Source organism: Thermobia domestica, chromosome 2 (assembly GCF_964235325.1).
Source record: "Thermobia domestica chromosome 2, izTheDome1.hap1.1, whole genome shotgun sequence".
Classification (NCBI taxonomy): domain Eukaryota; kingdom Metazoa; phylum Arthropoda; class Insecta; order Zygentoma; family Lepismatidae; genus Thermobia; species Thermobia domestica.
Genome location: NC_137455.1, coordinates 118,477,811 through 118,491,149, shown reverse-complemented (window position 1 = coordinate 118,491,149; position 13,339 = coordinate 118,477,811). Strand labels below are relative to the sequence as shown.

At 37.8% G+C, this 13,339-nt stretch overlaps 1 protein-coding gene across 1 annotated transcript in view; it reads right to left on the bottom strand.

Annotated features, from left to right (window-relative positions):
• Positions 1 to 13,339, bottom strand: part of LOC145674998 (b(0,+)-type amino acid transporter 1-like) — a 221,889-nt gene that overhangs the window by 61,747 nt on the left and 146,803 nt on the right. Inside the window, exon 8 of the mRNA XM_081745347.1 lies at positions 9,683 to 9,806. Within this exon, the coding sequence (XP_081601473.1) occupies positions 9,683 to 9,806 (124 nt within the window). The remainder of the gene's footprint in view (positions 1 to 9,682; positions 9,807 to 13,339) is intronic.

The window sequence follows — 13,339 nt, the reverse complement described above, 5'->3', positions numbered from 1 at the left end:
TCCACCATCACGAATATTGAACGCGGATGAGACTGGTATTGTGTGTTCATGTTAATCCCAAAGTGATATGTGAAAAATGGAAACGAGTTGACGTTGAGTAAACTGGGCAAATTGACGTTGAGTGAAAGAAGTCGGAATATAACACTGAAGTTCTGCATGAGTGCTACTGGTCAGTTTGTACTGACCCTCTTCATATTTCCGCATCAGAGAACGAGAGACTAATGGTTGATGCTTCAGCCGAGGGTATTGCTGTAGCACAAAGTATTGGTTTTATAATGAGTGATACATTCTTAATTTGGTTGCAAACTTTGTGAAATTATGTCATCGTTTCCCTCAGAACCCAGTTCTGTAATTGATGATGGACATGCCAACCATAAGGAACTGAATGTGATTCAGTATGCGAGGGATCACAGTATTTACTGCTCAGAACTCCTCCACATACCACTCATAAGACTCAACCCATTGACAGGTGTTTTATGAATGAAGCTTGTACACTGTGGATGCGCAAGAGTGCTGGAGTAAAGATAACAGAATACGATGTAGCGCAACTTGTTTCAGAGGCATACCGAAAGGTGTGTCGCATGATCATTGATCTTAATTTGTTTCCACCGAAATATATTCACTGAACTCTCAGGTATTCACAGACACCGACTATCTATCCGCAAGCGTGATTCGTATTGCAACATGTTACACTAGGCCTACCTATGAAGACCCACACTTCGGCAGCGGTTGAGGAAAAGTGGGCTACTTCTTGTTCGTCGTCTGCAGCGGATCCACGTTCTCTACATATGGCCGAGAAATCAGAATCTTCTCTTCCATCAACTAGTAAAGAGCTCTGCATTAGCGAATTACCATTGTTGGAGAATCGCAAGAGGTGTTTAGCGTAGTGCTCTCAACGGGTCGGGTCGGGTTGAAGACCGACCCGACCAGACCCGTGACCTGAATTGACTGACCCGACCCGAGCTGACCCGATTGACCACACCCAACAACCCAACCCGAATAACCCGACCCGACAACCCGACGCGAGATGACCCGATTGACCCGGCCCGAGCTGACCCGACCCGACAACCCGACCAGAGTAGCCTGACCGGACAACCCGACCCGAGCTGACCCGATCCGTGACCCGACCCGTTTGAGAGCACTAGTTTAGCGTCACGAATCAGAAGAACTAGAGGGAGTGCTACACTAACATTTTCACCATATAAGACGCAAATTGAATGAAAAGTGGCTTTAGCACACCAACTACCAAAGGAAGGTCGCAAGTAGCTAAAGAACCACCACAAAGAGAGAGAATATGACCAGACGAACAGGAAAGCACCACTGAATGAAACGTTCAATGAAGACTTGGTGTACTGTGAATCCTGCGATGGCTCATGAATCTGCATCCCTATCGAATCAACAGATACCTATTACACATGTGATCACTGTCGGCTTCTTGTCTAGGTGTTCTTATTGTTTCTTCTAAGTGTAGAATATGATGCTTAGAAATATATGAAATGTAGCAATGTGTATTGTCATTTGTTTATTACATTACTTTTGCATTTATGTCGATATCTTCGATTTGTGAATAAAGTTCACATTAAAAAAAGTTCAGGATTATTTTGGAATAATTTTTCATCTTTTTACCAAGGGGCAACTCAATGTGCTAAAATGTCCAGGGCTACCCCTTTTCCCTTAAGAATGTGAAATAATATTTTCATGTTTGACTTGCTAGAAAGGCTTTGCACTCTTCAGTTAGGTATTAATTTGTGTAAAACCAAAAGTTGGATGCCATTAAACTCCCCACCTGAAATTATGGGAGGTAATGCCCCTTTACACACCCCTCCTCTCTTGGTACGCCACTACAAATTTTATGATTCCTCATGCAGGCCATGGTTTTAAAGCTTTTGTATCAGCTCACCACAAGCTGTCAGTATGGAACAGACAATTAGGCCCGAATTAAGCTCAATAATGCGATCAGAGCTGCAGCATTCACTTATATCACCCTATAATCCAATTTATAAAATATGGTTTCTTCCTTTTCCAGCAATTCTACCTGATTTGCTCTATTTATGCGATGTGCATTGTTAAATCAGTGTACAAAAGCATTTTTTCTCGCCACAAGTAAATGCTGCTACATATCAACGAAAGATACAAAATTCGTACCGAGACAAACTACATGAAATGAATAAGTTCCGTTCAAAAACAATGTTAATGAAAAATATGGACGTTATCAATATGATTGTGTAGCAAGTAGGAAACACATTTTACATATGAATGTCCAGCTAGGGGCGCGCAATGTAGGAATTACAACGAATATAATCATTTTGCGCAGTATTGTCAAAAAGAGGATACAGATAGGTACAAAAGAAGAATAAATGAGTTACCTGACGAAGACTTTCAGATGGAAGACAAGACCTTCACCTTTACTGAATTATAACAAGGATTAGATGGCATAGAAGCAAATACGAATGTAGAAAGTGAACTAAACTTTAATTCAATTGAGAATTTATGTTTTCTATTCAGGTAGCCAATAGAGAAGAAAATATCCCCTCTGCTAACTAATCGAATTTAGTTAGTAAAATGAAATTCATAGATAAAACACAACAATCTTGAATATGAAAATCGATACCAGAGGAATCAGGTCTGTAGATGCCACACTGACAACACGATAGAAGAAACGGAACACCTTAATATGGGTCAGGGGATACGAACGAGGTCAGCAAGAATAAAAGAAAAAAACAGAATAGAAATAATAGAAGGAGTCCAAAGCAAATGTAGTAAGGAAGTGAGCGTAGAAAAAAAAGTAAGGAAAAAAGTAACAGAAGGAAAACAATAGTGAAAGGTAAATAGTAGAACAATAAAGATGTGTAAAGATAAAAGAGAAGGGGAAGTGATAGAACAATTACTCAGGGAAGAAAAGCAAAGAAAAATAGAGATTGAATGGAAAGAAAACGATAAAAAATGGAGGTAGAATGGAAGGAAGTCTGAAGAATAAAACGAATGGTTGAGGGACAAGTGAAGAAGGGAGTCAGGAAGAAAAAGACTGCGTACAGGTTTACTTTAAGCACACCACTAGAAAAAGTTGTTAAAAAATTATAACTCTTTCACTAATTTCCTTCTTATTATCTCCTAAAATGTTTCCCCTGGGCGACACGAAAAATATCTCACTTGGCATAGATAAAAATTCAAGGGGGCCATCAGAAATAATTGTTGAAAAATTACAATGCTTTTACGATTTGCTTATAAATACGGCTTGCGTATGTGTAGCATAAATATTACAGTGGAAAAACACAAACCAACTTGTGCTAGATGGCCACTAAAAGCACGAATGCTTTTTAATCATGTCAGAGCATGGCGAGGCTGCTGGACCCGCGCGAGGGTGCGTCTCAAGGAAAGGACGCAGAAGCGTCAGCAATGGTGGGTATGTGCGCAAGTTAGGATAGCGGAAAGAAATGAGTTGTGGCAATGATACTGGTTTAAATAGCACTTCTCATGGTTTTATACTAGTAACGCTCTACTTATAAACATAAAATACAGGTTCTGTACACTGTGCAGAAACATACCGCCGGTGAAAAATAACATCTAATAGAGCCATCCTTCATCTGCGCTAAATTATTATATCCGTCTCAAAGTACTAGTAATGATTTTAGATTAGTAAACCTACACCTGTAAACCTAAAACACAGCTGTATTACGTTGTATTTAATTCTGTCGCTTGCAAAAATTTGTTCCTTACAAACATGTCTTTTTGTGCAAAATATTGTATTTTACCTGTAAATCTTCCAAAATGTAGTGTACCGGAACTACACCTGCACGAAAGAATGAGACAGATAAAGAAGGGGGTCAGGAAGAAAAAGAAGAAGCTGAAAAGAAGAGAGAAAAAGAACTTTTTGTATGATGGTTATTAGTGGCGAAAAATACATATTAATTGGTGCCATTATGACGTCGTGGAAAAAAGAAACGAAAAAAGTTCCGATATAAAACAGTTGAATATTTGTTGATTGTAGTTAAAAGATAAGCAGTTGAATGTTTGTTGATCTCAACTAGTAGTGTTTATTATTGCGTGTGCTTGACGAAACCAATACGATGTTTTCGAAGGTAATAGTATACATGAGAACCCCCTGATCTGCGTTTCTTCTGTGTTCTATTACCACTTCTACATGAAATACCATAAATTTTCTACGTAGTGCAATAGTAAGAAGTATCCATCTGCACAAGACATGCGATGTGCGTTAAAGCCCCCTCCCCCCACACACATAGATAAAGTACAAGGGCACTACACATGCAGATATAAAGTACAGGTACGTTCTTTTTTATTTTCGTATCAGTCGAAAAGTAAATAAAAGTCGCTTTGTTACCCCCTTTGTAAGTTCTTACATTCTCAATGAATAATCCCTAAAAGTATGAGCGTCCTGCTCCTTCGGGAACTGATGCAGCTTCATGTATACTATATCCTTTTCGAATATCGAAGCTTTTGATATGTTAATGATTTTGGGTGAATGTCGGCAGAATTATCGCGAAGGCGGCGAGGCTATATGGTGAACGGTTTCCCGATCGTGCTCGGCAGTCGATAAAAGTATTTCGGCGCTTGGCACTTCGTGTGCAGAGGACTGGGCATGTTCAACCTCATCACAACAAACGTCAACATATCAAACGCTGTGTTCAGGATAATCGGTCTCCCGACATCCTTGCTGCAGTCCATATGGATCCCCAAATATCGACAAGACAATTAGCCACGGATGCTGCTATGAGTCACATGACTGTTTGGAGGATTCTGCATAATAACTCGTTGCATCCTTACCATGTTCACCTGCATCAGGAACTCCGAGAACAAGCTTTCCATAACCGTCTGGAGTTTTGTCAGTGGATGAACACCATGAACCCCTGTTTTCACCAGAACATTCTGTGGATGGATGAGGCAACCTTCAAGAGTAATGGAGATGTCAACATACACAACGTTCACTACCTGTCCTGCGGGAATCACAAGAGAGGACATGATGGAGAGGATTCGTAATGCCTGTCGTGCATTAAGTCCAAATGAAGTGTTAAGAGCAGTCAACAATGTCCCGTCGCATGTGCATCGCAAGTGCTGGACGATCCTTTGAACATTTATTGTGAGTTTATTTTGTCCAAGTATGATATTTTGGGAAGAATGTACAGAACTTGCAGTTCATGTTATTTATTGTATTTATTATCTTCATTTTATTTGTACTATTCTTGAACAATTATTTGTGCAATTATTGTGAAAAGTGATTTTTATTGAAACGTTTCCATAAGTTAGGTAACCCGTTAAGAAGCCCGGGAGAGTGGCAATAATTACTTTTAAATTTAAATTTTTGTTTTATGTTTTATTGCTGATACTTTAGATCAAATTTGTTTCATACGTAGTTTAACTTAAAACCCATGAGTGTTTTTCTTTGTTTTTCTATTTTGAATTGGTTCTGACCCCGCAATTTAAACTATACTGTCCTGCAATATTGTTTTCATTTGTTGATACGTACAACATATACATATGTCATAACGTTTGACACTGAATGATATAAAGAGTTTTCAACAATGCTATTTGATAGAACATGTGTTATCTGGTGTTCTTTTAAAGTAACTGCCAATTACGAGGGGCATACTGAAAGTCGTGAGCAACATCATTGATCACCCTAATGAACTACTTCCTATATAACTAATGGGAATTAACTTTTCCCACATTGCAACGAAAGTGATTCTGCGACACTATCGGCTAGAGTTGTAACTAACTGTATCATCTGCTACTGGCAGTAGCTAAGTGCATCATTGGCTAATTCTATCAGACTCAGGCGCTCTGAATGATTTGATTCGTTCTTGTTTTTAATAGTTCGTAGTACCCAACTTCCATGAGTGGTGGTGCCACGGTCTCCACAGTTTCAGCGGAAGAGCAGCTGAAACCTCTTATACTATATAGTTACTCTATGAGCAACATGTTTTTACAACCGTTATCTTTAGTTGTAAGTAAAACCAAGTATATCATATCAATCTACAGACATTCCTCTCTTTCTTTCCAGACGTTGACGCTGTTTTTTGCTAGCACGTAACCACAGGCAGGATTTCCAAAATGGCCTGCAGCGATGTTTCGTTTCGACACCGTATTGTGTTTGAATTCCTTGTTAAAGAGGACCAATCTGCTTCTGAAATTCACCGCAGACTGCATCGTGCCTATGGTGATGTGTGCATGGGTGCCAGCAGTGTTAGGACATGGGTGAAACATTATAAGGATGGAAACACGACTATCGAACATCAGGCACGCAGCGCGCACTCTCGAAGTGCCTAAACGAAACGCTACAAGGTAAGGTTGATGAGCTGATTAGGGGAGATAGGGATAAAACTTATCACTATGAATGACATCGCTGCAAAACTTGGTGTTGAACATAGTGCGGTGCAAGAAATGATTTACAGGTTAAGTTATTGGAAGGTTTTTGCCCATTGGGTCCCACGGTTATTAACCGAGGACTACAGACGTCAGGGACTAACCAATGCCCAAACCCTTCTTCAGAGATTTTGATATGAAGGTGATGACCTTTTGACGGGTATTGTGACTGGAGATAAAAGCTGGTTCCACGACGTGTGCCCCCCTGAACTTCACCTTGAAAATGTCTTAGGAAAGATTTTTTTTTTTGGTATTTCATATTTTCTACATACTTCATTTAAACCTGCTTTCTTATCCCCAAAATTTTTGAGAGCTCGATTAAATGTCCTCTGCTCTCCATTTTCCATGTTGTCGTTTTGCCATTCTGAGATAAACTTAGTACTGAAACGAGACAAAAATAAAAGCATAATGCAAACAATTGTGTGCGATTTCAGCAACCCGGTGATGGTGCGATTTTGGACAACACTTTATTTTTCGAATTTACACTTTTGCATTTTTTTTTTTTTTTTTTTTTTGTAGGCTAACCACGCATGTATCAAGAATACTACAGTAATTCATAATGCTCAACAATTTTAAATAGCACTGAGAAACACATAAAACACAACATACCTTATTGTAATTTGCTTACGAGGAACGTCAAAATCTTCCGTCCCAATGGCACAAAATTTTTCATTGTTGATATCTTAAGGTTCCCATGTGCGCACTTCTTGTTACTGGAGCGTTATGGGAGTAGCCTTGGCTCAATAGAGGGTCCGTATCATTTACCGATTCTGCAATATGGGTGCGGGTGCCATTTCGGGGGTAGTGCGATTATAACAACTTTCCCCTACGTGGTTCACGACGGTACCCCTAATCTTTTACTGCACCCCATAAGAAACAATCGATCGCTGTAAGGTCTGGAGAGCATGCAGGAAACTCGATTTTTCCCCTGCGTCTTATCCACTGGCCTGGTACATTTTGATTCAGGTATGCATACAGATCCCTATGATAGTGCGGCGGGGCGTTATCTCATTGGTAATAAAAAGCTGTCATTATCGTACATTGCAAGAATGGCAGGGAAAATCGAATCAGAAAGCATTGTTAGGTAGTTTTCTCCAGTTACAGTACCTCAAAACGGAAAAGCCCAATGAGTCCCCTAGGAGACAAATAATACTATACATTTACACCAGGCAAATTCGCAGCCTGTGCAAATTAGCTTCAGCCCAGTAATTCAATTATATGTATCTGTGACAGTTTCATTAAGTTTGAATTGTGCTTCAACCGACCAAACAATGCTTCATCCGATTTTTTCAGAACAAATGAGTTACGTCATGTTATTAGGTCATTATGAATTGTTAAAATTTCCTGAGTCGTTTTTGACAACTCACCTTCCAAGAGTAAATTATCCTTTCTGGATGCTATTGAAATATTGATGTATGATCGTAAAGAAAACCGCTGGAGCCATTTTTGAGAAAATGGCAACTTTTTAAAATTTTTATCTTTCTGTAAACTACCTTTTATTTTTTAGGTAGGATGAAAATCCGAAAAATCTCCCTGGAAAAGCTTACGAAAACTAAGTTTAAAATTCGGTGCGGATACGTTGAATGGTAGGGCTTCTAGCAGAGAGTACATACTTCGAAATAAACGAACGGACAGTATTGGCGCCAATCCCATTCCGCGGAAATTTTCTTGGTTCTATGTACAATATTAGAATAATCATTGATCATTTATTGCGCCTCTTGCCCACATATCGCTGATGCCATCTCTGTCACCAACTTCACTATTCTTTCTACAGCACGCAGAGTGTGATAGGATAAGAATGCTGGGCATAATACATTAATAAGCCGTTGAAGCCGTCTTTATATTTTCTTTTAGCTTCTCCAAGCTCAAATGTTTTGCCAATGATAGCTTCGTCAGCGTGAATGTTTGATTGATAAATCATATCTACATAGTTTCTAGCTTCTAACAAGGGAACATCTTATATTGATAGTAGCATTTCCCAATCAAACAATGCGCAATCGATAAAGGAGTGAAGAAGAGTGAGAAATCCAAAGTTTTACGGGCCGACACCCAGAAACACAGGAGATACAGAGGAAAGAAGGATCTAGAATCATGTGAAGGTAGCAATACTAAAGATACACTCACACAGAAAGAACTTCAAAATGATTAAAGTAATCAAAATGACATCTACACAATAGTATAGTAAGCAAACATTGTACACACAGACATGCTCAATAACATCATATGTAATGCAGTGTTGCCAACTGAGCACAAAATGCAGTTTTGTTAAATGGCACGGAATACAAAATATAACATCTAGAAAATATAATTATGAGTATAATGTTAAACTCATTATCGACTTTGCGGCTGGAGCGATCAAATCTGTCACCAGCAGAATTTATAACAAATTACTCTCAGCATCGGATTCGAACTCAGTTTATTTGCTTTTTTCTTACTTTTAAACATTTCACTTACAACTAGTTTTGTTTTTACTTTTACTTTTATAGTTCTATATACTTTTGCTCCCCTTTCGTAAATGAAAGTACGTTCATCTTAGTCAAACCACGGAAATTACTGTACTGATGACAGCGCCTCAATCTTCCGCCGCCCAAGACAGAGACCAAAAACATGTTACATTTGTTTTTCGTAAGGCTTTCAGCGCCTGGCACTATTGTCTGCGTAGTGGGAGTCGTGCAGTGGGGAGGTCTGGGAGTGAAGCAGTGCAATCACTACATTCACAGTCGCAAACATCGTAATGACGTTGCTCAGTAATTAAACATATTCCAATATAATCACATAGCTTAGAAAATAATAATATAAATTAGGAAATATTTTAGCAATTGGAAAGGTTTTTCTTGTGGCCAATGTAAGTACGGGACATTTTGGCGTCCTAGGATATTTTTCGGGACACCAGTCAATCTCTAGAACCGTACAGGAATTTTATTAACTTGTTGTAATCAGAATGGACTGGTCCTTCAAATGGCATACTTAGTTTCTCTGCAGGCGAGTGCTTTCTCCCGAACTTCCCTTGTAAAAGCAAAACAGTACAAAAAGCAAGTCTTGATCACAGCACTCTGCCAGATAATTATGGCAAATTCGCAAACACCACTACTGAGTACGTGGACTTGAGGGTACAGGCATGTGTGTGCATTCGTAGCGTACTCTGAATTACTGTTCGTAAGCCAGAGAAAAATTGTTCACAAAACTTGTTCGTAAACCGATTTATTCGCGAACCGGAAGTCCAGTGCATATAAAATGTGTCTAATGGGGACGAAAGAATGCACTTTCATACTTATCTACTTTTAAACATTAAAATAGTACCTACCGTAGCAGCAATGTTCGTTTTAGCCAGAACTTCTGGTGCCATAACAGTGAGGTAAGAAATGTTAGCAAGAACATAGCATACAGTCACCATAGGAATAGCAATCACAATGGCCAGGGGAAGATTTCTGTAAAATAATAATAATAATAATAATAATAATAATAATAATAATAATAATAATAATAATAATAATAATAATAATAATAATAATAATAATAATAATAATAAAGTGTAATAGTTTTGCAGTGAAAGAAAACAATAACTACTTATAAGTATTGAGAATTGGCACTCCGAAACAAGTAAATTCGTGTGGGAGAGTACAATCCTTCGGCGTTCGTGTTTTGAGATATCCAATCGGTAGTCCACTATACTATATAACCCTAAACTGAAATCTACTTGCATAAGGTGTCTATAATATTTATTACTTGCAATTAAACGGTTCTGGGTGGATTTTAGGAGCACTTTAAGCGAATAAGTTATCTGTATTAGCATCTCATATGCACTGTCTTAGAGTGATTTCTCACATATTGATAAGTGTCGGTTATACACTGCAAAAATTACAGAAACTACTTAAGTCCACTCCTCTTAGCCTGCTACGGGGCTCTGTTGGAGATCCTGTCTGCGACCTTACGGTCAAAGCTCACCTATACTCACTCTCATTATAGAGAAATCAATTTGTATAGTATTTTGTAAAAATACTTTTATAGAGGAACTTTTTATAATAAAAAATACTGGTAGTGGGAGTCGATTCCGGACGCTCTTTTTATTAACTGCTCTACCCAAAGATCCTATATGAGACAAAGTTTTACAATATTATTTAAATTTAATATTTCTTGTTGGAAACAGACTTCATGAGGATAGTAGTTACATTTACTAACTGACCTTCTATTTGAATACTACATTCATAAATTAAGTTTAGGTTGCATTAGTTTAAGGCCACATGGACAATGCTAAAGCAAATGGTCGAATAAATCCGAGCACAAATTGCTTGATTGTTGTCAAATGCAAGAATTCAATTCTCGAATAGTAGTGAATATCTGTTCCATTTAGTAAGTTATCACAGTTTTGATATGAAACTAGTCTTCTTTTTGTCAGAAACAAGTTCCTTATCATTGAAGATAGAAACATTTTTTAAAATGTTAGAAGATATAGAAGAAAAATCAAGAAATAAAGATAAAAGAGCTAGTTGCACTGGAATTGCAAACTGATACATTGAGATTGAAGCTCGATAGTGAATTCTATAAAAAGGATTACCACATTTCCTCTGCAGGTGTGTTTGCTTTGTCTTTCACTAACATAATAGATTAATATTTAAAGAAAAACAAACAAACACAACGGGATTGCATTTTTAGTAAGTATTTAAGCCTTTCTGAGTGCAACTGCACTTACCCTCATCTTTGTTGTCCATGCTGGAGTAGCATACTTAAAATCATGACTTTTAAGATTTGTTCTTTCTGGAGAAAGGGGGAGGCGGCAAATTATGCCATTGCACGAGGCGACAAATTGACTAGGACCGGCCCTGATGATATGTATATAAAAGACATGAATATAGGATGACTCAATTTGAAGTAATGCAGGGTGTTTCAAAATTAATATTAGGGTTTTGAAACTTTGTAGTATCTATTACAATTAACTTACAATTATAAATATTATATCAAATGAAAGAGCAACTCAAACAGTTTTGTACTCACGCATGTACATGCATTGTTTCTTCTGTCTGCCGTTAGAAAGAGCAAGTAGCAAAGATGGAGACTAGAGAGCAGAAAGCTTTTTGTGTTTTAATAAAGACTGAATCTGTACAGTGCAACCGTCTGTGTGAAGAATATTAAGGAGAAGCTTGCAACTACGTCTTTATCGTTTGCAGTTGCTACAGGTCTAAAGCCTACAGATTACGGTTTACGTGCCAATTTCGCAAGTGAAATATTCCTGCATAACAATGAAAATTTTCTGGATCGTGTCGTCTTCAGCGATAAATCGACCTTTCACCTACGAGCTAATGTGAACACTCATAATGTTTGCATCTGGCCGTCAGCAAATCCTCAGGAGATGGTACAGTTGAAACGAGACTCCCCTAAATTGAATGTGTTTTGTGCCATATGGCAGAAACTTTATGGGCCTTTCTCGCCTATCGACTAGATGCGTGCCGTGTGATGAATGAATCTCACATTGAACACTTGTAGCAAAGACTGTTTGAGGTGCTCTTTTACTTGATGCATTGCTTATAATTGTACATAAAATGTAATAAGTACTACGAAGACTTAAAGCCCGAAAATTTATTTTGAAACACCCTGCATTTCTCACCAACAGTGTTGGAACTAAGATGTAAAAAGGAGAGAAAATTTTCCTTAAAGTTATTGTTTACAACGATATTATTATTAGTCGAGACTATAACTACAACAACAACATGAGTTAGTAGTCAAAAAAATGTAATCAAATGTATACTCGGTGGCCCAGGTGGCCAAAGTTGCACACACGGGTGTGTCACTTGTTTAATCTGCTCCTGTGTGGACACTAATTAAGATATCGGGATATTATTCTTGCAAAATATGGCTGGACTATAGTTTATCATATTAATTTCTTTTTCTTCTGGTGTCGAATTTCCTTCTCAAATTTCACCCCAGTCAAAAATTCGAGAATTTTCTAATTTCGAATTTCCTTTACTTCTTTTTTCCCTGTAGCTTCCTTAGTTGTAGAAAGACATATTAAGACTTGCCAGGGAGATATCTCGGATGGATACCTAACTGTTGACATCAATTGGACGGGCCTGAGCGCAGTGTTGCCAATTAGGGAAATTTAAATTCTCCTATATTTGGGCAAAAAATTAGAAATTTTTGTTTATAAATCCGTATTTATACGTCCGACTGCAAGTCAACTTACGCCAATCGAACATTTGTCCTTACTTAACAAACACAAGTACAGATCGTTACAATGGGGTAATTAGGAGGCGCACGTAAAATTCGTATTTAGGTTCTAACCCTTGATTTTTCTAGTTTTTGCCTACTTTTCTGTTTACCGTAATATATTTTTGGTAATTAGAAACTTTATTCCTCAAATATCGCTATCATACTTGTAAGATATATTAGTGGTGTACAAATGTTTAATTTAAGATAATTTGCGTCTGTCTGGTAGCAGTGTTGCCAGCTACAGAAAATTTTAAGTCCAGATTTTAGGGGGAAATTTTGGAAAAACTATATGTTTTGTCTCTATTATTTACCTCTTGTTGGCTATATCGGAACAAACGTACCAGTACCTGGAAGTCTCGTCTTTGCTCTACACAACGCACTATAGAAAGTTTCAATAGGATAATTAGGGGAAGTACAGTTGAGGTTTACAGTAGACCTTGTTCTCTAATTGGAAAGATAACTGATTTTTTTAAAGGTAGAATGAGATATTTTTTATTGACATGCTTACTTTATTAGATATCGTCACAATACTTGTTGGACATATTAGAGGGATACCAAAGCTTATTTTAAGATACTTTGTGTGTGTCTGATGGTAGTGTTGCCAGCTACAGAAAGTTTTAATTCCAGATTTTAGGGGCAAATTTTGGAAAAAAATCCCTTTTTTATTTCTATTATTTCCTTCTTGTTGGCTACATTCGAACAAACGTACCAGTGTATGATAGCCTCATACTTAACCTACACAGCGCACCACAAAAAG